We start from the raw sequence: 23766 nt of genomic DNA, 5'->3' as shown, positions 1-23766 counted from the left end.
TGGATAAAAGAGGAGAGAGTCCTATGAAGGAAACTGATCATATTGAAGAATAATTTAAAAATATTTTAAAACAAATATTAATTTGTCAGTGAAGCACTTCTCTATTAATTCTTCAATAACATGATATGGCGGGGGGGTCTCAGAAACCACGGTGTTGCAGCTGTGATGAGCCTGGATATAGATGCTTCGCAATTCCTGCTGCGGTTATAACTTACCTGGAAAGATCTGTGGTTTCCACTGCCCCAGGCACTGTTAATACACTGGGGTTTGTCGCATGTGGAGCCAGCCCTCTGTGCCCATGGGTTCCACGTTTTAGGATTGACAGCAGTGAAAATTTAAAACTCATGTTCATACTGAAAGCGCAGGCTTTTTTCTTTTGTCACTGTTCCCTAAGAAGTAAGCCTGACGATCATTTATATGGCGTTTACGGTGTACTGCGTACTGTACAGACACCAGAGGTGATTTGAAGTGTATGGGAGGGTGTTTGTAGGTGACACAAACATTACAACATTTCATATAAAGGACTTGAGCCTCCGTGGGTTTTGATATCCATCAGGGAAAGGTATCCTGGAACCAGTACCCCCCCCCCCCCCATGCTGAGGGACCACGGCATTCATCACTGAAGGACACGCGGTATTGCAAATGAGGTCACCAAACAGAAGATGTCATTTCCTACCTAGTTCAAGCTTGCAAGTGCCCTGAATCCTGCCCCACCTGTGGCCTGCAGGAGATGCCTTCTACAGCTTTGAAAATCAGCAGCCACTGGGCGAGTCCTTCTCCCCTGCCAAGTGTGCCCAGGCCACAGGGGTCTGGCTATGGCTCAGAGGCCTCCCTGAGCTGAGAAGTTAGGCCAACACACCATGTCCTTGTTTGCAAGTGGCCCTCTCTGCCCTCTCACCCAGAGGGGAAAACTGGGTTCTTCCTTGGTAAGCATGGGCACCGAGGTCCCATCAAGTCACCTGGGGTGGAGCAAGGCCAGCTCAGTGAACTCTGGCCAGATTCACTGACTCTGTTCCACAGAAACGGGAAGCTGTGGCAGTTCTGGCCCCCTCTTTCCAGTGACAGGTGGATCTTATGAACCCTGGAGACCTCTCCAGGTACCATGATTTGATTGTGTCATCTCTGGGCAGGGCACATAGCAGCTCAAACATGACGAATCACCTGTTTTGGTCACAGGGAGTTTTGGATGTCCGTGGCTGTTTGGATTGAGGTGTCCTCCAAGAGCTCATGTGTGAGACACTGCAAGAAAATTTAAAGGTGAAGTGATTATCTTATCAGAGATGCAACCTACCAGCACATTGATAGGGATGACCTGGGTGGTAATTAGGCAGGTAGGGTGTGGCTGCAGGAGGTGGGTTCCTTTGGGGTATATTTTGTCCCTGGTGAGCAGAGCTTAGTCTCTCTCTGTGTCCTTGTGCCCTGTCCTGAGCCACTTTCCTCCACCACTTCCTTCTGCCTGAGGTTCTTCTGCGGCACCATGGCCCAGAGCAGTGGAGTCACGTCTATGCAGAGAAACCAAACCCCGCTCCACGTCGGCATGTGGCAGCAGACTGCAGGGCTCTCACTCAGCAGCTCCAAGTGTGGGCCTCTCCATGAGCCCGGACTGCCCTGCTCTCTGCCCACGCTGTGTGCTGCAAGCCGAGTGGCAGGTGGCTGGGGTGAGACATGTGAAGCTCACCAGGCAGAGGGTTTGCTGGTTTACAGGGTGTGGGAAGCCATTCTTGCACGTGATTGGGCACCTCCCTGATTGGGTGTGAGGCTTCTGGCTAAACTGTGTTGGAACTAATCCCCACCCTCTTTAGGTGCGAGAGCCCATCTGTGTGGGGGTGTGACTGACCATTGACCCTGAGACCAATCACTGACCCTGACCTTGGAATGCTGTCCCCCTCGACCTTCATTGAATGGAATTTTCCCCTGAATTTCTTGTTCCCCAATAAAAGGCCACTCCCTGGCGTGCTCTCTCTCTCTCTCCTGCTAGTCTGTGTAAACCTCCTTGCCCCACCAGGTGGCTCGAGGCAGGAGCCAGAGGGGGAGCCGTCTCAGACCTGGTCAAAGAAAAAGGTAAATTGAGTTTTGTGTGTTTATTTTGATCTCAGTAGTTAACTTCTATGCTACGAACCTCTTGTATGAAGCTGCGTGCTGGTAGCGCCGTCCCATCGTGGGAAGAGAGACAAGGGCCAGCACCTTGAGGCGTGGCTGCAGTTTGGCTGGGTCCTGCCGAAACTTGGGAGGAAAGACAAAAACCATGAAGGAACATCCCTTCTCCTCCTCCTTCCACTGCCCTCTGCCTTCCCTGTCTGCGTCCCTGCTCTGGTTTGGGTAGCATGGCCAAGGAGTTGGGCTCTGGACTCGGGAACTGAGGAAGGTCAGTGTCCATTTGGATAACAAAGAGCAGGACCCCGAACATGGCAGAGAAAGAATGAGGGTCTGAGGGAGGTGAGCATCAGCACCATGATCTACAGCCTTCCGACCAGCGCTCCCACTGCAGGAGAAGGCGTGTTGTTCCTGCTCATGTGACAAGGAATGATCGCCACGCCACACAGTTTTCACTGCGAAGCCACCGCGGGCAGTGCCTTCAGGAGCCACCGTGGGCAGTGCCTTCAAGGCGGCAGGTAACAAAAGCGCTGAATGAAAATCCATTCAAGGGTCTCCACTTGGGACTGAGGGCAGGTTCCATGCTCTGCTGAAGCATCAGGGCTGAGCTGCCTGCCCAGACTTCCTGTGTCATGTCCTCCTCCTCTGCTGCTCCTCATCTGCTGCCCTTTCAGCTGCAGAATGTTTTTCTCATGGAGAACAGTAGGATTTCACAGATGGAGGTTAAGGTGACTAGTCAACAAGGGAAGCTGGCTGTCCTGGGAGATGAGGGCAGGGTCAAGGTCCTGACCTCCAAGCCACTGCTGGCTGCTGTCCCCCCGCCGCCCCCACAAGCCAGGTGTCCAGTACTCTCCTTCTGGGTTCAGTGGCCAAGCTCGAACTGAGGTCTCTCCAACACCTGGCAGATGCCTGGTCTGTACCAAGCAGACTCCCAAAGAAGCCATGTCAGACCAAGGAGAGAAAGACACGGGAAGACCAGTGTGCTCGCTGAAGTCGTGTGACACACACATCCCAGAAAAGCAGACGTGACTTCTGGGTTATCCTGGCCCTGCCACCTACCCAGAGATGGGTGGGAATCCGTATTCTTCGTTTGAGCTTTGCACATCTCTACAGGAAAATCCTGCTGTGTCTGTGGTTTAGGATTACAAGAAGGTTCCCTGGCCCCTCCTAACGGTGCTTTTGAAAATCTCATATGGTCCGAGGGTTTCCAGGAGGCTGGGGCCCTAGCTCCCTCAGTGGCTCCTGATGACCTGGTCCGTCTGGTGGGCTCCGGGCACCCACGGCTCCTCGTGGCTGTGGCCTTCCACCTTACCTTCACTGGGCTCCCAGAGGCCACATCACCCTTCACCCCCACTGGCACTTTACAGGCATAACAGTAATCCAGTGGCATCTGGCTTGTCAGGTCCTAAGGAAGCTTGAGAAGTCACTTGGTCACTCTCTGTCCTGGGGAACCTTCTAGAGACACATTATGGGTCCTAGCTGAGGTACTCACAGAGCCAACAGCAAGCCCCATGCTTTGAGGAAGGGGCCACCAGTCTCCAGCTCAGCAGACACACCATAAAGCCACCCTCCCCTGCATCCTTGTTGGATTGATCAGGGTGACAAGATATGGAAGAGTGGGCCAGGACAGCCAGAGACTGCAGGCACCCTCCTGGACACCGTTCCTGAGAGATGGAAGGAGTGCAGGGAGCGCCGTCAGAGCCCCAGGCTGACCCGTGAGAGGAGTCGGAGGAGTGAGGACCGTGGTGCAGCCCACGGTGTTGAGCAACTGCTTTGGAGGAGACCCGCGTGGGCAGGGACAACCTGGCAGCGGAGAGTGGGGCTGGCCTCAGGACCACTGCAGAGGCACAAAGGCCAGCACGCTGTCCATCCACCATGCCCCCACTGAACGTGCTCCTCAAGGCTCTCAGGACAGCCCCTGCTGATCACCAGAGGGAACAAGTCATGGCTCTCGCTCGGTGGTGGCTCTGGGCCTGCCTCTCCTTCCTGGGCTGTCCATCCGAGCTTTCTCGCCTCCCTGAGAATCTCACCTTACTCTGCTCCACTGCAGAGTTGGTTCTGACCCTCACTGGAGCAGCAGAGGCTGGTTACGGGCCTCTCTGTCCCTCCTCAAGAACAGCTCCTCTGCGGAGCCCAGAGGACTTGCTCACAGCAGGTGCTCTCTGCCAGGGTTTCCCAGGTAATGCTCTGAGCCAGAACACTCCTGCACTCCATGGCTCCCTGACCTAACGTGGGCCACACCTGCATCACAGGGGGTGATGTGGGCCACACCTGCATTATGGGAGGTAACATAGGCCACACCTGCATTATGCGTGGTAACATGGGCCACACCTGCATCACAGGGGGTAACATGGGCCACACCTGCAATCCTAGGGTTACAACCAAGGGCCCAGAATGACCCTTGACTGCCCCTTCCATGGGCTATCACTCAGCTGGGGGGTGGGTCACCCTCCCAGGCCTGCTACCCGCCCAGCACCCACCCAGCACCCACTTGTCTTTGCCTCATGCTTCTCCCACTCTGGCTGCCAGTGGAGGTGGGGGTCCCATCGGCAGTGATGACAGCAGAGCTACCGTTGGAGGAGGTGGTCCTGCGTCCACGTCACGGGGCCCCTGCTCACACGCCAGGCTCCCCAGCATGGTGGGGAGGGGGTGAGGAATCGGATCTCAGCCCCACATTCTAAGAGTTCCTTCCAGTGGACGACCACTCTGCGCCTCTTCAACTCACATTCCACTCCAACAGCATGGCTCACATGACCCCGGACCTGAGTCAGTGGAACCAGGACTCCACTCAATTCTACACCCTTTTGGTACATTCTTTTTTCCCCACAGTGAGAGCAGAGGGGCAGAACTAGCAAGTTATGTCCACTTTGAAGGCAATGGTCCCCAGGCTGGTGGATTATCTGAGCACTGTGAATACTCTAGATTTTTAGAAACAAAGTTTCAAGTTCCCCAGCACCAGCTAATCCTAACTAAAAAAGTAACCACAGAAGGTAACAATTCCGCTTGTAAAATCATTTTATTGGTATAAATATACATATGAATAAAATACTTTCAGCCTGTAATGCAAGTGAATATTTGTGAAATGTCTTATAAAAGAGTAGTATTCTGATTTCTTTTTACAGGTGTCAAAGTATTCTCTCTTAAAACCACACATTAAAACCTAAAATGCAGCAGAAATTAAAGGCCTTCCAAAACATGAATATTCATAAAACTTCATTCCAATCAAATATGTACATTGATCTGGGCACATGGAAGAATCCACACGGACCAAGCTCACTCCGTTCTCAACTGTGCTTGTTGATGGCACCCGAAGGCCACCAACTAACCTTTAAATGTACAATTCCACTTCAGGAAGGAAGAAGTTCCCCATGGGAGAATGTAAAAACCATACCAAGATCTAATAAATATAATTTATACAAATTATTTATTAGTGTGCTCTGTTAATATAATTACAATGTGCAATGCTTACATCAAGAATAAACCGCTCTATCCAGTCATGTGCAGATCTGACAGGCACGGTTGGCAGTGCCCTCGGTCTCCTGGTGGAGCACCTGTGCGTGTGTGTCCAGCTATGCCTTTGACCTCCAAAGACTCATCTTGCAGGGCAATTTGTAGCTGCCTCAGAGAAGTTCAAGGAGGGCCCACGGAATAACTGCTGGCCTTTGCTGAAAGCTTGTGAAGCAAGGTTTAGAATCCAGTGCGAAGGGCGGGAAGACCAGAAGTGTGCTTTGAGACCAGGAATGGATCTGTTGTTATGCTCCGAAAGGAGGAAGAAGAAAGAGAGCACCAAGAGTAGAGGAGGCTCCCTCCTCTCTGAGGGCCACACGCACCTGCACAGTGACACTCTGCCCGGGGACCTTCACACAAAAATAAACTCTTTCTCGGCCTCCTCTCCCGAGTCACTTGACTTGCTGCCCTGGGGGCCGTCTTTACTGGAGGGCCGCTGCTGCTTCTGCTCCTGATACTCCTGGGCCTGCTGGCCCCAGCTTCTCCTTGAAACTGGAATTGAAAGGCAAGGAAGCGGAACAGTTAGTACCTGTAGCAGTAGGGGCTGGCCGCAGTGGGGTGACGGCAGGGGCCTTGGGTGTGCCTGCAGGGCCCTTGGGTGTGCCTGCAGGGCAGTGGGCTGGGGCCAACTTCCTTACAGCAAAGTTGCTCTTATGCTTAGAGACTCCGGGTGGATTCCAAACAGAGGAACAGACCCAGAAACACTCACGCCACAGAGGCATGCAAGACCATGCCTGTGACAGGGTGGCCCTCTCACAGATGTGGTGGAGAACCCAAGGTGACCACACCAAGGTGAAGGAGAAGGGGAAGCCACAACCCACTGAGGCTGGGCACCAGGTGGCACCTCAGTCACAGCGGCAGCAGCAGAGAGGGTACAGGCTGGACAGGTATCCACTGGGCACTTTCTGCAGGTGGTTTAGGGTTGGCTGACCCGGCTCAAGGACAGGATATCAGGAAAGGCCTCAGGAATCTCTTTCAGACCTTTATGGGTCTCAGAAAACCTCAGCTTCACTCTCTAGGAAATGAACTCTTTTTATTCTCTCTGACATAATTCTGTGAAAACGCATCCAACACTGCCGATCAGCCAGCGCTCCAGGTGAGAGCGTCATGGCCTTTGTGCACTATTCCAATCACAGGTAATGCCGGGCTGGGGCTTCACAGTCAGCCATGGGAGCGCCGTCAGCGGCACTGAGTTCCTGCTGTGCCGGGAGCTCTCTGCTCGACGCTGCTGCTCGGTGACCCTGTAAGGCAGGTTTCTGTAGACCTCAGGACCAGGATCGGGGCCCAGCCTGCTACTCGCAAGTCCATGTGCTTTCCAACTGATCATGGCTTCTTGTCAACTGTAGCCCAGGAAAGACTCTGCTGCTGTGTTCCCCATGGCTCTCAGGGGTTGACAGATGCTAGTCACCATGTCCCCTGTGCAGACACCGTGGAGCTGACCTACCAAACCTACACCCTTTGTGAAGCAAGTAGAAGGAAGAGCACAGTCACCTCATTACTCAGAAGATTAAATACTCCAGACAGGAACACAGCACTTCTATCAGGAAGAGCCACAGAACTCATGATGCTTCTGATCACTTTGTTTTTGCTAAAAAATTCCTCTTGCCAGGAGCTCTCTATTTAAATATTTAACTCATTGAACTGAGTTTCAGGAAGTGAAAACTCACTAAACCTAAGGGTCAAAATACAAACATATTATCGCACTTGCCAACAGGATCGACAGGGCCAGGTTCTGGTCTCTGGATAATAATTGGAATGAAAATTCAAATTTTCATTTAATGATATTAAACTGAAATTAAAAGAAAAGAAAGAAAAAAAAATAAATTGAAATCATCCAAAATTCTGGAAAGAAAAAAATCTTTTCAAATCTTAGTTAAAATAAAAAATAATTTTGATTCCTTTTTGCCCCACAGCTTTTGACAAAAACCTCAGATGGGGAAGAATACAATGAACAAATATTATCATTGTTCTTCATTTTAAGTTTGTGCTGGGAGAAAAAAATTAAATGTCCTTGTGTGATTGGTCTTTTGAAAGTTGTTGTTAAGCTACACTCACAAAAAGAAGATTACTATATGGTCTGCAGATATTTTGTGCTTTGTCACAAAACCAATCTGACTCTCGTTCGGATCCTGCAGGTTCTCAGCCCCAGTGATGCCAAGACTGGGGAGCAGGGAAGTCATGAACCCCACAGCCTGAGAGGCTTGGCAAGCCCTTCAACTTCAAAGCAGAGCACCACTTGAGAAACTTGCTAGAAATCGGTTTCACTGTATTTTAAACCAATAAACCATTTGACATAGTCATCGCCCTACGTCAAACAACTCAACCAACTTCCAACACCACAGCCTCAAGGGAAGAAATAAATATGGTGATCTGCTTCAGAGCAAACTTTTTCTCTAATCCTTCTTTTAAAACAATAATCAAACTTTTCATCAATATTTTGGCTCCCCAGAAATCTGAGGTCCAATTCACGTATGTGAGACGACTCGGGAGCAGGGAAACTCATGTAACCAACGATGCTTATTTCATAGATTAGAAACCGAACTAGGCCCCTGGGCCAGGTCACTATGGCAACAGGCTGGGATTCAGAGAGGTGCAGCACAGGAGTGGCCCACAGAGTTCAGGTCACTGACCCTGTCCTGCAGGGCGGGGACAGCGGAACAGCAGGTGGAGTAGGAGGAAAGGTAAACGTCGCCCAGTTCACACTTGTGAGTGATGCAGAGCCAGTGCCAGTCACAAGGACAGAACTGCACTTTCTCTACACAGTTACCAAGAGGAAAAAACAGCACATTATTTCAAAGAGGCTGCTCAAGCATTTACTGTGGGGTGACATGGTGAAAATTCACTCAGGGGCTGGTGGGCAGCTCGGGGAAAGGCACTGCCTTGCATACGCCAGGTTCTGGGTTCCAGCATCAGAGCGAGAAAAAAATCCTCATTCTTCTTTGATTAAATTCAATCAATTGTGAATGCATGTGATAGTGAGCCCAAGACCAGGCTGGCATGTCCTTAGCATTGTAGGTGGGCACCACTCAGACAGAAAAACTGAAATGAGGAGGCCAAAGACCTAGTCACACAGCTAATGCACTGGGCTCCCGCCTCCAGCCTGATTCATGCAGGAACATATCTCCTTGTGTAGGAGATATGTTCCTGTCGAGTGTGTTTTCCAGCCCCTAGGGAGCATCTATGTGACTGCATATAATTAAGAGGCTAATTACAATTCTATGGAAGTCAGTTTGGTCAGGCTTCCATTAAAGGCAGGTCTAAGTAGAATAATGTCTGCTTGAAACTTAAAACTTCAGAATTTATTTTTAAAACATTTATAGAATTTACACTTTTTACTAATTCAGACAGACCTCCTCCTAGGCAGCTTGATTTTAGAGGTTAAAAAAAATCAGATTGCTTTGGAACACTTCTTCAATGCAAGCACTTGTGTGGTTAATGCCAGAGTGTTTCTGTACATGTGTTTGTGTTAATTACTATTCCACGCACTATTAGTTGATAAAGGACACTCAAGTAAATGAACAGATAATTTATTCAACGTGAACACCTGCGTGCATATTCACATCCTGTTTATGGGGCAATAACTGTGTGGAGAGGCTCAAAGATGAAGTCTGCCATTTTTGAAGATGATCCGACTTTGCATATGTATATATGCAAATATATACATGCTGATTTTAAACCTCCTGAAATATGCACATAAACTGAGGACCAGAGATTCCTATGAAAATTTTTCTCCACTGTAAGCTCCACTAATATCCATATTTTCCAGAAGGAAAACATTCTGATGACCTTAAAATAATTCTCAGTAGTTGGCACTGATTTTTTATTCTCTCTAGCAACAGCCAAAAATGCCAACCAACTGCTAAATCTCTCTTGAAGAATTCCTACAGGGGACATGAAACCTGGATCTGGGGATAAAATGTAGAAGAGAGAACTGGCTTATGGATTCTAGGACAGAGCTAAGGTTGGATCACAGAAGAAGCAAGTGGTAGTCAGAAGGAGTCCTGCAACCGGCTGCTGAGCCAGAAGGCTCCATGGTAACACATAAAGCCAGGCCCAGTGCAGCACGTGGCAGAGCCCACCCAACAGGCACGAGGCCCTGGGTTCCAGCACCACTGGAAACCAAAACCAAAACCAAAACCACACAAAGCCAAACAAAAGCAACCGTTTTCTTCAAGAAAATAGAACATGTGATAATGAAGATATCATAGCTTATAATTAGATGGCAGAGAGAAAATGATATGGAATTCAAAAGATGCAGTTACAAATATTTCCAGTAAAAGAGATAAAGCATTTTATCTGTCAAACCAATAGTAAAATAGCCACGTAGTTAAAACTCAGCAGTCATGATAAAAATACGCAGCATGCTTTGAGAATAATTGTTTCACAAAAGCATGATTTAGGAAATTAAGAAAGCTGTTTTAGTGTAAACAAAGATGTTCTTAAAAGACTTAAAAGAAATTAAACACCAAGGTTTCATTCATTGCTCTGATAAATGCTAGTTTTGGGCCAGGATCTATTCAGAAAGCAGACGGCTATGTGAAGACAGTCAAGGCTACGCACCAACACAACAAAATCAACGTATCAGACACAGAATGACTTCAGCTGAAGCTCCTGCAAGAATTACTTTTTGGTGTTTTTTCAAAAAATTAGGGCAGAAGAACTAACACAAGATGGTCCGATTTGACTCCATCAGAATTTGATGCAGCCCATCACGGGGGACCCGAAGCCAGTGAGGTCAGGGAAAGCCTGAGGCAGCAGCAGAACCCCCTGCCCTCCTGGGACTGGGCCTTCCTGGGTGGCCCTGTTTTCGCCTTCACTCGAGGCCTGGAGGATTTAGTGGGGTGGTCCCTCTGGGTGGAATGAGTGGTCCTTGAAGGAGGACCACCACACCAAAGGTGCGTCTTAGTAAGTGTTAGAGTTAGCAGATAAAAAAGCTCCAAGGTAACCTTCAGGATCTAGAGACATCTCCGTGACCTCATGTGTCCTTACCGTAAGGGGCAATACAGAGACAGAGACTTTGACGATACATGCTCAAAAGTAACCAGTGCTCTTCAGGAGATAAATGCCTTAGGTGTGACTCGTGTAGCTTCTGTGACTGAAGTTAGCAGAGACCTTCTTGGCAATAGCAGGGATTCACTGTGAAAAGGAGAGTTCTTCTAACTGTGTCTGCAGGCCAGTCCACTCAGGAAGTCCTCTGACAGCACAGGGCCGGGCCAAGGCCGCCAGCATGGAGCCCTCGCTCTGCGAGCGAACACCACGAAAACAACACAAGAGGGTGAGGCCACTGCGACCTGGCCCAGACAGGATGCCCTGTGCTTGCGGGACCTGCTGTCTTGCTGGCGCTGTGGTGGGGTCCTTACCGCCACCCGGCAGCTGGCCGGACTGCGTCAGAACCCCAGCCGGGAGAGCACCTGCTGAGAAGCAGGCTCCCAACCCTGTGGTGCTGACGAGGCACGAGCCACCATCTGCTCTTAAATCCGCGTCAAGCAGAGTTCTCCAAGCGACAGTGCCCACTGCAGGCATCGGGACTCGTGGGGCTGTGAAGCGCAGGTGCCACAGGAAGTCGACTGTGTGATGGAGGGCTCGGGTAGGAGCTCGATTTACCTTTCTGCAAACACACTCATCCTGTCGTAAGGTCACTGCCACTACCTTATGTTCTGAAAGCTCTGCCAGGAGGGGGCAAAGGGCACGGAGCTGCACTAGCTGCTGGCCACACACCTGCCCCCGAAGCAGGGACACAGCCTGCCAACCCTGACCCAGTGGACAGGAAGACCACGCCTCACTCCAGGGCACAGGTCCTTGGCGGCATCTCCCTGTTCCTCCCTGTTCAGAATGTCTCTGTGTTCTTCTCGTATGATGTCAACGTTTCCTCTACACAATACTTCGAGTCGTGTTTATAAAAGTTGTTAACCAGGGAGACGAGCAGCAGTTCAACCATAATGGATGACTCCTCCCAGGGTCAGCAGCGTGTGCTCTAGAACCTTCCCACTGGAGGGTGTGGCTAAGGCCGAACTGAGACTGGCCTCCCTTTTGTCTCGGGGCCTCTCACCTGAACAGACGGGACGCACTTTTCTAGGGGGCCAAATGGAAGACACAGGTCTTAGGAGCAAGTGCTGGAAAAGAGACCAACTGTTCCTGAGTGTTGGACTACCAGGTGTTTTTCTTTCATGGTGAATCATAAAATGTCCATGTGACCGGGGTCTGCACCCAGGGCTTCCTATTGATCTTTCCTTTAATAGTCAAGGGCTTGGGCCAGCATCCTCCAAGGGGAAGACTAGTCCTCTCAGAGTCCCTGCCCATGCCCACTCGGAACTTAACAGAAAGGTAAAAAGGAAGAGCCCCCAAATATAAAAATAAACCTGTTCGCTCACAAAAATTGGAATGGCCAAGTCCCCGGGGTAACTTGACCCTCTCATAAGGTTCTCTAGCTTTGGATTGCTGGGTCAGTACTTTATCGTCCCAAATACAAGGACCATCCTGCTGCCATTAGAATAAGGAAAGGCTGAGAGTCCCGACCCGTCCCAAGCTGAGCCACCCGAGTGAAGCGTGTGCTTTTTAGTGCCAGTTAACCCCGGGGTGGGTGGCGCAGCTGAAGGCTCTGGCCATGTGCTGGGCCCAGGCTCTGGCCAGATGCTGCTGTGGCCCATGTCCAGCTGCACTCACGTCCTCTTCTTCAGGGCCCAGTGCAGTTTTGAGGTCCTTTCCCTCTACTGTCATGACCTGAATGCACTACTCCTCAGGAAAAGGGTTCCTTTACCCTTCAGTAGCAAGTACACCAATGTCGACCCCACAATGAGAAGTGAAATCACCCACCCGACTTAGGACTCAGGGAGCTCACAGTTGGTTCTGGCAGAGACCCCACCGACTGTGGAATTCAAAGCCAACTCGATGGAAATGGCGAACAAATGAGGTGAGCTCTGCGTCTGCCCGAGAGTCCTACAGAAAAGCCCCAGCACGACCAGTGTGATTACACGATGGCCCGATGAAAATCATGCTCACTGTGGAATGATCTGGAAGAGTCACAGAAGTTACCTGTTTAGAAGTTGGCTGGGCAGGCTAGTCCACAGGGAGGCAGGGGACAAAGAAAGGAAATACCAGTGTGAACGAGGAGCAGGAAACGGGAGTGGGCACAGGCAGTGCCGAGGGCAGCAGCTCAGGTGTGCCCCCCATCTTGGCAGAGAGCTAGCACAGCTGGAGTGGAATCCCACCCGACCTCGCATATTGGTTCAGTCTGGATCCCACGTGGAGAGCAGCCCAACAAGCCACTGGGAAGAGGGCATGAGCCACGCCACCGACTGCGAGAGGAGAGGAGGGGCCCCCAGACGTCACCAGAACCACAGGCTCCGCAGCCTGCGTCCCTCCTGGCAGCCTGCCAAGCCATCCATGTGCCCCTGCTACTAGACGGCTCCGAGCTTGTTCCCACCCAAGGCTGGTGGGTGCTCCAGGCTTTGTTTTGATGATCCACAGGCAATCAAAATGTTTGGTAGAAAACACCATACTCGGGCTGGGATTGTGGCTCAGCAGTAGAGCGCTTGCTTAGCACATGCGAGGCTCTGGGTTCGATTCTCAACACCACATAAAAATAAATAAAATAAAGGTGTTGTGTTCAACTACAACTAAAATATTTTTTAAAAATACCATACTCCAAAACTGTTAACAGCGAGTTTTTACTCAACCTTCTGACTTTTGTGGGAGCAGGTAGGGGTTGAATCCTTCAGTGTCTCAATGGCTTTTAACAGGATGAACATTCCCAGTTATGGTACCTGTGCCTTCCCCACCCCCAGTTTCTCCCCAATAAAACTCTCAGGTTTTGTCAAAGCTTCCTTAAAAACAGATACGCAGTCAGCAGTTACAGAAAGAGGGACGATGAGGGCAGGAGTTGGGGGCTGTGTGGCAAGAATGGGCTGCTGGGGACACCTGCTGCCCAGGCACCTGCACCAGCTCGGCACGGTTCTTCCTTGTAGCGAGTCTCCCACGGGCTTCGGCTGTAATGGGACTGTTCGCTCCTCGCGGAGACTAGGGGAATGGCCACTCGCGTGGCTTTAGTTTCTCTATTTCACAAAAGTGGTGCTTAACAGCTTCAGTCAAAACCCTTTCTTCTTTTATTGACAGCCAATAGGTGACAGAGACTTCTGCCCACCAAATAAATATGCAGAATGAAGTGGAGAAAGGGGGTCATTTTTGTAAGGGGACCAAAGACCCTAAGTCAGGACTTAGCAACACCTTCTGTCAACCTCAACCCGAGACAGGCTGAGGCAGGTACAGAGCCAGAGCGGGCACGGAACACGTGTGAAATAAAGAGCCGCTCCAGCCACATGGAGAACCTGCAGGTGGCTCAGGATGTGTCTGTAGGTGGTGGTGGGGCCGAGGGACAGCATTTAAATGACGCCTTCCATGGACAGAACAAAGCCATCTGTGCGTTTGGAGGTTGGGGGAGGTGGGAGAGGTGTGGTGCAGGTGCCATGGAGACCCCAACCACACCATCCCCTGACAACTGACCCGGTGGGATCTGGGGAGCAAGGAGGCACGGTGGCTAGCATCTCCCAGGCCAGGGGGGGGGCACTGCAGAGCAGCGGCTGCACACGACAGCTAGAGGCCGCTCTCCTTGGAATAACAGGGACTAGAAATCTACAGGTAGCACGATCAGGTTCCAGAATCGTACCTGCTGGGAACCATGGAGGAGCATCTCAGGGGACACCTGCAGGACCTGTGGCCTCTGGGAAGCTTGAGTTCCTGAACGAAGGAGATGCTCTGCTTCCAAAGACCTAACGCTGACCTGAGCCCCAAGACACTGGCTGAGTCCAGGATTAATTCCTTGAACTGCCCTCCTTGGACAGAGAAACCCAGAGAGAGAAAGTTCTCACCTTCCTGGGAAAACACGCGGGGGCTGGGCTGGGGGCTGTTCTGGCTGTCTCTGTCCTTGTCCATGGGCACTTTCTTCAAGGCAGGAGGAAGAAGGGCGACTTTAGGGGAACTGGGACCAGATGGAGAGTCTGGGGCATCCTCTGTGGAGACACGAACACAGGAATCAAGCCATTCCACACCCGGAAAACACACACACACACACACACACACACACCTCACCAGGTAAACCTTTCAATACAGATGACTCATAAGAACAGAAAAGCATCCTAGAATTTTTCTGGCCAAAAACTACTTTTGTGTTTCTGCTCAGTGAACATGCACAAGTAATAAACAAACAATAACGAACACTGGAAAAGGTGGGAATCTTCACAGATGTGGTTTTCCCTGCAGGTTTGACACTTCAATAGCTGAAATTTGAAGGTGGACTATGAGCCACACGTCCTTCTGCCTTAAACACAAAGCTGTCTGTTTTAAGATATGTGACTTTACACATTTCACAGTGCAGCAGCCACAACACAGATGCACACACATGTGCAAGCACCTACAAGCACATACTGATGTCCCTAGGGATAATCTGGAATCATGGATTTTGTCAACCGTGAAGGGTTTTGATCACTGGACAAATGGAGAGTAAATGCTAAGCTAAAAAGATGGCCAGAGAGCTGGGACTAGAATCCTCATCTCAATCCCCAGCCAGCGCTGCTTTCGGGACTGACTGACCAGGCTCCTTTTGTGGCTGGGAGAGCAGTGCACTCAAGTGCAGGACGACCCACAGCCGCTTCTCCTTGGCCTCCACCTCTAACCCAAGTCCCCTAATTTCACCATGGACACGGAGACCCTGACGCCCCCTCAGAACCGTGGGGAAAGGAGTGACACGGGGCAGGGGAAGTGCCCACTGGCTTCCCAAGCTCTATAAAAGCGTTAGCTTGTTAACACGACTCTTGGCATACTAGTACTAGGGAAGCAATGAACATGTCCAGCATAAGCTGAAAATCAAAAGTTCCTGCAACAGAATATTAGGAATCCAGCTGATCTGATATTCAGCATTTGCAAATGGGGAGCCAAAATGCTCTGAACCAGGGCAGATTCCTCTTTATAAAGGCTGGTTCCTCACTAGAGGCCCAGCAGCTGGTAAAAATGTCAGAATCAGACCTCCTTTTTGAGGTTTTGCTTTCCTTTCCTTTTTTCTTTTTGTCTCTGGGGATTGGACTCAGAGGTACTTAACCACTGAAGCCACGTCTCCAGCCTGTTTTTATTTTTGCTTTGAGACACTCGCTAAGTTGCTTAGGACCTCATTAAGCTGCTGAGGCTGGAAGCAACATAAAATCTTCGGCCCCCCAGCCCCCTGAGTCACTGGGATTACGTGTGTGCACCACCACACCCTGAAAGATCTTGCTTTTTGTTAAAAAAAATTTTAAACTGTTTGCTTTGCCTCCATTTCCCCCATTCCCTTTATAAGGATATTTTCCGTATTAAAAATTGCGTTCCCCACTCATAAAGACTTCTTTGTGAAAAAGTCTGAGTACAATCTGTTCGTCCTAAGTGATTTGCGGCAGGGGTCAGTTCCTTGAGGGAGCCTGGTGTACCCTTTCTTTGTGGCTTTGTGCAGACTATTCAATGGGTTTTTCAAGGGACCAAAGGACTGTGAAGACTGCAGAATGTCCACCAGGGCTGCCGGGGGAAAAGGTGAGCATGAGAGGAAACGAGAAAGACCCCCGAGTGGGACAGTTTAGACACATGGGACCCTGCTTCTCCTGATCCACACGGGTCACCCACACATTGAAGAATGGATGACCAGGATGAGCTGCGCCTCTGGTGTCACAGTGTGCGTGCCCACAAGGGGGCCAGAAGGCTGTCTGCTGCTACGGGTGGTGGGGTCACCACATCTGGCTATTGCTCGCCCCGTGTGGCTTGGCAAACTCACTATCTCATCTGTGAAAGGGGGTGGGATGTGCATATTGGGGGTGGGTCCACACAAGGTAGGTGGAACAGAGCCTGGCCCAGCGTTACCCGCTCAGTGCTGACCAGCCATAGACCTGACCATGGATGTACTCCGTTTGCCTAACTGTGAGAGACATTAAGAGGTGAGTCGAGACGGCGTTCACAATACCACCCTTTCAACTTCGTATGTGTGAATTCTCACAGAATTGTAAGAGACCCGACGCAGACATTCTTGTCAAGGCAGACAGCCTGGAGAGCTGTCGGGCCATGGCGTGACCCCAGCCAAACCCTGTCCTTACCGGGCCGGGAGGCGGTTCTTGGTTTCTGCGGGATGCTGGGCCGTGCTGCCAGGGAGGGCTTGGGGGACTGCAGGAGGGGCTTGGGGCTGGTGGGGTTGCTGGACGAACTCCGAGACCTGGAGCCCACCTCCACTTTGGGCTCTGCTTTGGTGCTCCTTTCTGGTGTTCCCAGACCAAAGCGGTTTTCTGGGAGACCTGGGGGCAGTTTAGGCACTAAAATGAAGCAGCAGAAAAAGCCTGTGTTACAGATCAAAGCTGAAATACCTACATCCTGGAGGCAGAAGTCAGTGGCAATCAATCACTGCCATTTCTCATCAGATATTTCAGAACAAAACTCACTGGTGAAAGACTAATATTCTCCATAGGAAAGCAGTGGGCTCAAGGGGCTTTCCTGACCAGACCCAGAGGTGGCAAGGGGGACCCAGTGCACAGCTCCACAGCAGCCAAGGGCAGCACGGAGCTCAATGCATCCGAGGCCTCCAGGTCTCTCAGACCTGGCGCCAACTGTAGGCGCCTATCTTCCAGAAAACAGCCAGGCTGTGCCCGCAGGGCTGGAGTGGAGAGGGCCAGGCTGACGCCACAGCAGGTCCAGAGTGCTACCTCTACCTTGGCCTCCATTCACACCGCTGCCATCACTTAACAACTGGCCAAGCCAAGCCAGCTGAGGGTGACTGACAGACCTGCTCTCGCGGCATGAGGACACAACAGCAAGGACACCCAGTGGCCCCACCAGAATTCCAGCATGCAATTCACAACCCCTCACCAGGCTCCGTCTCCAGAATCTTGCCCTCCACTGACCTAATGGGTCAGAGGAACAAAGGGCACAGGCTGTGTGTATGGCAAGCCACTGGACCACCACCTCCTCTCAAGTGGACACCGCCTTCCCATGCCACATGCGGCGTGTATTTAAAAACATGTGCTGTCCCCATGCTCCCAGTCCCTTTCATGAAAATGCCCACAATAGGAATTCTCAGTGAACACAGTGTTTGGAATTTCTGCCCTGAGAAACGAGAAGAGGCGAGTGTCAAGCACCAGGCTGTAGGAAGTGTCACCCAGCTCAGTGGCGGGTGGCCTGTCACCTGCAGACAGCTGGCGCTGACAAGCAAGGCACCTGTGCTTCAGGGGGAGCTGGGAGCACCCAGCACAGGCAGCCACTGCTTCCCACCCTCCTCTTCTGTCAGTCACAGGGGAAGCAGAGGTAAGGGACTTTCCTAGGAGTGATGGCGGTGGCCTTGCTTACCTGCCCCTCCTCCGTCCAACCGCTCTACGCTGCTCAAGGCCGGGCTGCCGGAGGAGTCCTGGGAGACGGCCTCGTTGCCAAGCTTCTACAAAATTCAAGCAACACCCCCAAACACTGCATGTTTATTTGATGTGTAAATAAAAACAACAGATGATAAATGACAACACAAGATAGCTAGGGACTCTGCCACGGTTACAGTGCTCATCTGACCATCCGTCCTGAGGTCCTCTTGCTGGGAAGCTGGGAGAAGCACCTCTGCCCAGTGCTTACTGTCCCTGCTCTGCGTCCACGTGTGGGAGTTCCCAGGAGGCTCCCATAGGACAGAGTGCAGGGGCTGGGAGGTGGCTGAGTGGGTGACACTTCCTACAGTCCCTGTAACACCTGTGCCAGCTCACAGCCCTGATGCTCTGTGCGAGGAACACTTACACTCTAATTTCCAGGGCTCTACAAGTTTGGATTCTCAAACATCTAGTTTTTAAATCAGTGGAGACCTATGACAACATAGGTGTCCAGGGGGCCTACAATGGGCAAAGTCCTCCTTGTCACCGAGGCAGAACCCCAGATGTGGATCTCATCAGGAGGGAAATACTGGTGGACAGGCCTCGATTCTTTTCTGTTTTTGTTTCTTTAAATTTTCAGTGCTGGGATGGAACCTAGGGCCTCCACATGCTAGACGAGCATTCTACCATGGACTAACATCCCAGACCCTCAACTTTTAGAAGACCTGCAGGGGGAGGAGGCTGTGAGGCCAGGAGGGGGCAGGATCACTGCCACTGTCTTAGGGCTGGAGGTAACCCTAACGGAGCGGAATCAGCTTCTGCCCTTGCAGAGCAGAAGTCTGCAGTGGTGCCAGGGGCGCACACACGAAAGACATATGAAAAGAACGAGTCCAGCGCCTGACTCTCCCTAGCCAAGAATCCTGCCGGCAGAGCCTGGCTACGGCTGCCTCTCACCTAACAGACCAACCGCGGAGGCAGGGTGACCTGCCCACCCCTGCTCACTCGTCCTCTGCACAGACCTGGGAATCCAGTCTGCGGCCCTTTCCTGGCTTCACACTGGACTTGATGATGCAGATCATATGAAATACACTGAGGTCTGACTCTCACTGTGCCTGCTAGTCTGTCCCCACACACACCCGGGGGCTTTGGTTCTGGGGAGGAAGAGCCAAGGATTCTCGGCATCTCTCAGCAAGACCACGGAAGTATTTTCTCTAGTGGAGGGTGCTGAGCAGGCCTTGGAGGAGAAACTGGCAGCCCTGGGGGCCTGCTACTTGACATCCCCATGGAAGAGTGACCCGAGGGATAGAAAGCCCAGCCACCCTTTGTGCCCCGCTTGAGCATCTGCAAGGCCTGGCCAGACACCATGAAATCCCAACAGGGACCTGTCCTTTTGGGCTTTTGCAAGGGAGTGTGGACCTCCTTATATTTTGTACCCTGGGAACCTCTCTGGTCTGCATCTCAAGAACAATTCTGAGAGTAGCTTCATTGTCTGCCCTCACAGGTTTCCTGCAGTAGATGTGAACCCCAAGACTGACTGCAAGATAAGGATCAAATGGGGTCCTGCCAATCATCACAGCTCTTTCTTAAACACGTGTTAAATGTCAACACTGTGCAGAGGAGGCTGAGGACTCTGCCTCACCAAAGGCACACTGACCACAGAGGCGCCCACCACCTTCAGAAAAATCAGAGTGGAATTTTAGGGAAAAATATTCTAAGATAACTTTTGAAAAATTTTATTATTCTGATGGAATACCCCCTAAATATTAAGGATTTCAATGATGGTGGTTGTTTAAATTGACACCAGATGGCGCTCAGGGAACACTGGTATAAGGCTCAATTGGACACAATCAACACTTGACCTTAAGGATGTTGTCACTTTGAGTCAATTTACGTATCAATCCAAAGCATGTGGGGGAAAAAAAAAAACTCTGGAATTTCTCATCTTTGTACCAGGATGTAGCTGTTCATCACTGGAAATGATAAACAGCTCATGGTGAAAACAGTCTATTTGTGGTTACAAAGAAATTGATAAAAAAATGGATTAAAATTTAAACGCCTGGGCACCTGGCTCCCTAACGATGTGGCTGGGGCATTTCTCTGGAATTCTGAGCCGTGACAGCCACACCAAGCCTCATTTGTGAATTAGCAGAGTGCAGCTGTGCAGTCTTCCCACCCCAAAGCTGATGAGCGAGCTGGAGGGACCTGAAGTAGGGACTACAGATCAGGTGCTGGGGGTGAGGGGCTGCAAACCCCGGGAGACGCAGGGTTTAGTGGAAAACAGTTGTCTAGGAGTAATTCAAAAGGGCCCCGTACCTGGTCGGCACTTTCCCACTCTGTTTCTGCAAATTGAGGCTTCGATGGTGGGAGCTGTTTTCTTCTAATACTTTGATATTAATTTTCCTTTCTTTGGTGAGCTCAGTTTTGTAAAAATAAAAGAGCTCAAGACAATGTCCAGAAACTAACCTGGAGTTGAATATGGACAGTTTCTCAACGATCACAACAAAGATGAACTCCTTTAAGTGCCAGCAGAAGAAACAGAGGTAAAAGGAAAGAAAACACTCCCCGACGTTTACAAGGAGGCCGAAGGAACAGGTGATGCTCTCAGCCGGACTCAGCAGTTTCTGACCATGAAGTTCTCCTTCACGGCAGTGGACACTAGCTGCCCATGGCAGTGGGCATCACCTGTCCACGGCTGGGCAAACATTCCGTCAGCTTAACAAGATTCCCTGACTTTTTCCTTTGCCATTTGAATCTGGAGCAGGCAAAGTCTCTGAGTTTGGAAAGGGAGACCGCTGCGGATGCTGCCCTCACTGACCCCATCTGGTTTCAGGACTCTCGTTAGCCTCCTCCCTCTGCCCTCAGGCCTCCGTGTGCAGCTGTCTCTTGTGGGACGCAAGGGTTTCCCTGGAGCAGCCCTGCCATGCTGCTACACACGTGAGCACAGGACAAGCCTGCGTGCGGGGGACGGGCTCCTGCCTAAACCCCACACCCTGCTCTAAAAGCCGCTGTGGCTCCTGGGGAGAGCAGCCTGGGGCCCAGGGCAACGCTGCCCTCCCGTATGGCTGAGGCTCTGCGGGAACACATCTTTCAATTCTGATGTTTATTTAACTGACAGACTATTTTCCTGAGCCTCCCTCACCCACAGAAGCTGAGCGGGGACAGCCGTCCGCAGAAGGACAAGCCTGGCGCGCGGGCTGCCTCACCTTCTGTGCGCACGCGGCCCTCTTCTCCTGCTTGGCCTTCATCTCGGCCAGCAGGCCGCTGCCCATCACCTGCACGCCATACCGCCGCCCTCCCTGGGGGCTGCTCCTGCTGTCGCTGCGCTCCAGCCGCCCCTCCGGCCGCCCCTCCTCCCCGGGGCTCTCCTCGAGGGAGTCGGGCGTCTTGACTTCCTCCGGGCGCTCGGCATTGCCACTGGGCTCGGCCGCCTTGGTCTCCTTCCTGGGCGTGTCCAGGGCTGGGCTTCTGATTGCCCCTTTCGGTGAGGATGGCTCTTCTGTCATCAGAATTGTGGGTGGCCGCTCGGACTTGGACCGGGATTTGATCAGATTGAGAAAGCCGCTTCTCCGGGAATCTCGCTTCTTCTTCTCATCCCCTCCTTCCCCGAACTCGTGGGACTCGGAGCCTCTCGCGGATGATCTCCTGCATTTCAAACCAAGACAAAAGCTGTTGGCTGGACTGGGGGTAAGCTCCACAGGGCTCAGTCCGCAGACAGCCATCATTCTAAGCACTTCTGAGTTGCCTCCTTGGACTTGGGAAAGAGAAGGCATGTGGAAGGCCGTCGTCATACCCACCCGGGGGAAACTGAGGCATGGACAAATCAAGAGTGCGAGCCTGAAGCCCAGTGGCAGGCCTGGGAGCAGCAGGCAGGCTTCACATTTCCAGGTGCCCGTCAAGGGCCTCCCTACCTGAGTGACTGTCCAACAGAGTGACGTGATTCAAGACAGTGGATGGCTGCCTAGCCCTACCTGAGGGGCCCTGGAGAGGGCCCGAGTGTCCTGGGACCCAACAACGCCCCGTCAGACAGCACGTGGACGCCCATCCCCATGCTCAAGCCAAGCCAAGACTGGAATCTTGAAAAGAAGCAAAATCCACAGAAAGAAGCATCAAGATTAAAAGGCAGAGAGGGAGCTTTGGGAGAGGTTTTCAGAAAGGAAGGCTGGGAACTGCAGAGGAGAGAGGAAGTGAGCTCTCAGGAGGCGTCGCTTGGACAAGTGCCTTCCGTTCGGAGCTGGAGGGTGGAATACCCACTCAGCTTCCCTGAGTCTCCACTAACACACAGCAAAGGGTGGGAAGTATGGAAAAGGCACAGCCCGCACCAGGGGAAAGGCAGCAACCAAGCCCAGGGCCCGAACAGTCATGAGCGCAGACCGACCTCACGGGTCTGGGAAGGCCGACCCTGAAGTGAAGGCCCTGAAGAGCGTGGATCTGCTGGCTCCGGAAGGAGCAGCCAGGGTCTCCAGAAGAGGAGAGGAAGAGGGAGCACAGAAGGCAGCCTGCCCACAGCCATCTAAGCCCTCAGCTCCTCTCCCAGCCCCGGAGCAACGTGCCGCTCCTACCCAGCTTGCTGGAGTGCAGGCACCCGAGAGCGGCTGCAGAGAGCACGGGCCCGAGATCAGAGCCCACCACAGGCCGCTCAGCTCCCTCCTGCCGCCATGGCCTGCCATCAAACAGCCCGCTCACAGGCTCCCAGCAACCACGTTTCTGCCCCACTCTTCCACCAAGATACAAGGATGCCCTCAAAACACAACAGCAACAAGAAGGCAGCAGAGGTGAGAAGGTAAGGGTGGAAGACGCAGCTGAGGGGTGTCTGAGAGCATGCAGAGGGATAAAGAAAATGCACCCGGACAGAACACGCAGTGTCCATGGTTTAACAGAGGAAATACCCAGGCAATGATGGAAGTCTAAGAGACAGCATACGGAGAAAAAGGAAGAGAGGAAACCACACAAAAGCAACTCCAGAACAAGTTCAGAACCAACAGACATGGATTTCCAGATAGAAACAGTGCACGAGTGCCCAGGAATCTGCCCAACAGACCACTCCAGAGCACATCCTCGAACAATTTCACCCCCTGAGAATGCAGACGAGATCCCAAGTGCTTCTGCAGCAGGGAAAACAGAACCAAGGAGAGGATCAGGGCTCAAACTGACACTGGATTCTTATCAGCAGCACCCCAAGACAGAAGGCAATGGAGCAGTTCTCCATCTCTAAGGTAAAATGAATTCCAACCCATAATTCTAAACCGTTAACTCAAAACGGGAGGTAGGTGGTTACGGAGCATTTCCCGTGCTCCCTTTCTTAGAAAGCCCCTGGAGGATGCGCTCCACCAAAACAAGGGAATGAACTAAGCCTGCAGCAGACAGGCAGAGGAAGACACAGGACGAGGGAAGGGGACCCTGGCACAGGGTGACGGTGAGCAGTCCCAGGGACACAGCAGGGGAGCTGGTCAGAGGCTGCCTGGGGCCAGGCAGGTGCGGGCGAGAGGTGCTCCAGGAGGAGACTGGGCACACCTGAGTCAGTCCAGACGGGGTTGGTGCCTTCACTGGGGACAGAGGGCAAGTCAGGGACAAGAACACAGAACACTAAGCACATGGAAGAGGGACACTCATCAGCCCCAGAAAACATGAAAAAGTCGTGGAAGGAAAGAAACCAGTCCTCATGCACTCCCTGACCCAGGTATGGATGTTACCCGGCTAGAGGGAGGCGGACACTGAATACTGCCTGCCTGGCCATGCTGACGGGGAGCAGAGAGCGTGTGGGGCGAGAACACTGGCCCAGTGTGACGATGCATGAGACTGCACCGTCACCACCGGGGCCACA

At 51.8% G+C, this 23766-nt stretch overlaps 1 protein-coding gene across 3 annotated transcripts in view; it reads right to left on the bottom strand.

Annotated features, from left to right (window-relative positions):
* Nucleotides 1-5091: 5091 nt before the first annotated feature.
* Carmil1 (capping protein regulator and myosin 1 linker 1) overlaps nt 5092-23766 on the bottom strand; it is a 151873-nt gene continuing 133198 nt past the window's right edge. For 2 of the 3 annotated variants that reach the window (XM_048799882.1, XM_048799883.1), the window contains 5 exons: nt 21149-21587; nt 17947-18031; nt 16707-16919; nt 14466-14606; nt 5092-6093 (listed from right to left, as the gene is read on the bottom strand). In XM_048799882.1, coding sequence (XP_048655839.1) covers nt 5954-6093; nt 14466-14606; nt 16707-16919; nt 17947-18031; nt 21149-21587 — 1018 coding nt within the window. In that variant the 3' untranslated portion in view covers nt 5092-5953. Of the gene's footprint in view, nt 6094-12633; nt 12658-14465; nt 14607-16706; nt 16920-17946; nt 18032-21148; nt 21588-23766 lie in introns of all 3 variants that reach the window. The other variant, XM_048799884.1, reaches the window with a different exon arrangement.

Source organism: Marmota marmota, unplaced genomic scaffold (assembly GCF_001458135.2).
Source record: "Marmota marmota marmota unplaced genomic scaffold, marMar, whole genome shotgun sequence".
Taxonomy (NCBI): Eukaryota; Metazoa; Chordata; class Mammalia; order Rodentia; family Sciuridae; genus Marmota; species Marmota marmota.
This window is presented reverse-complemented; position numbering and strand designations above follow the sequence as displayed.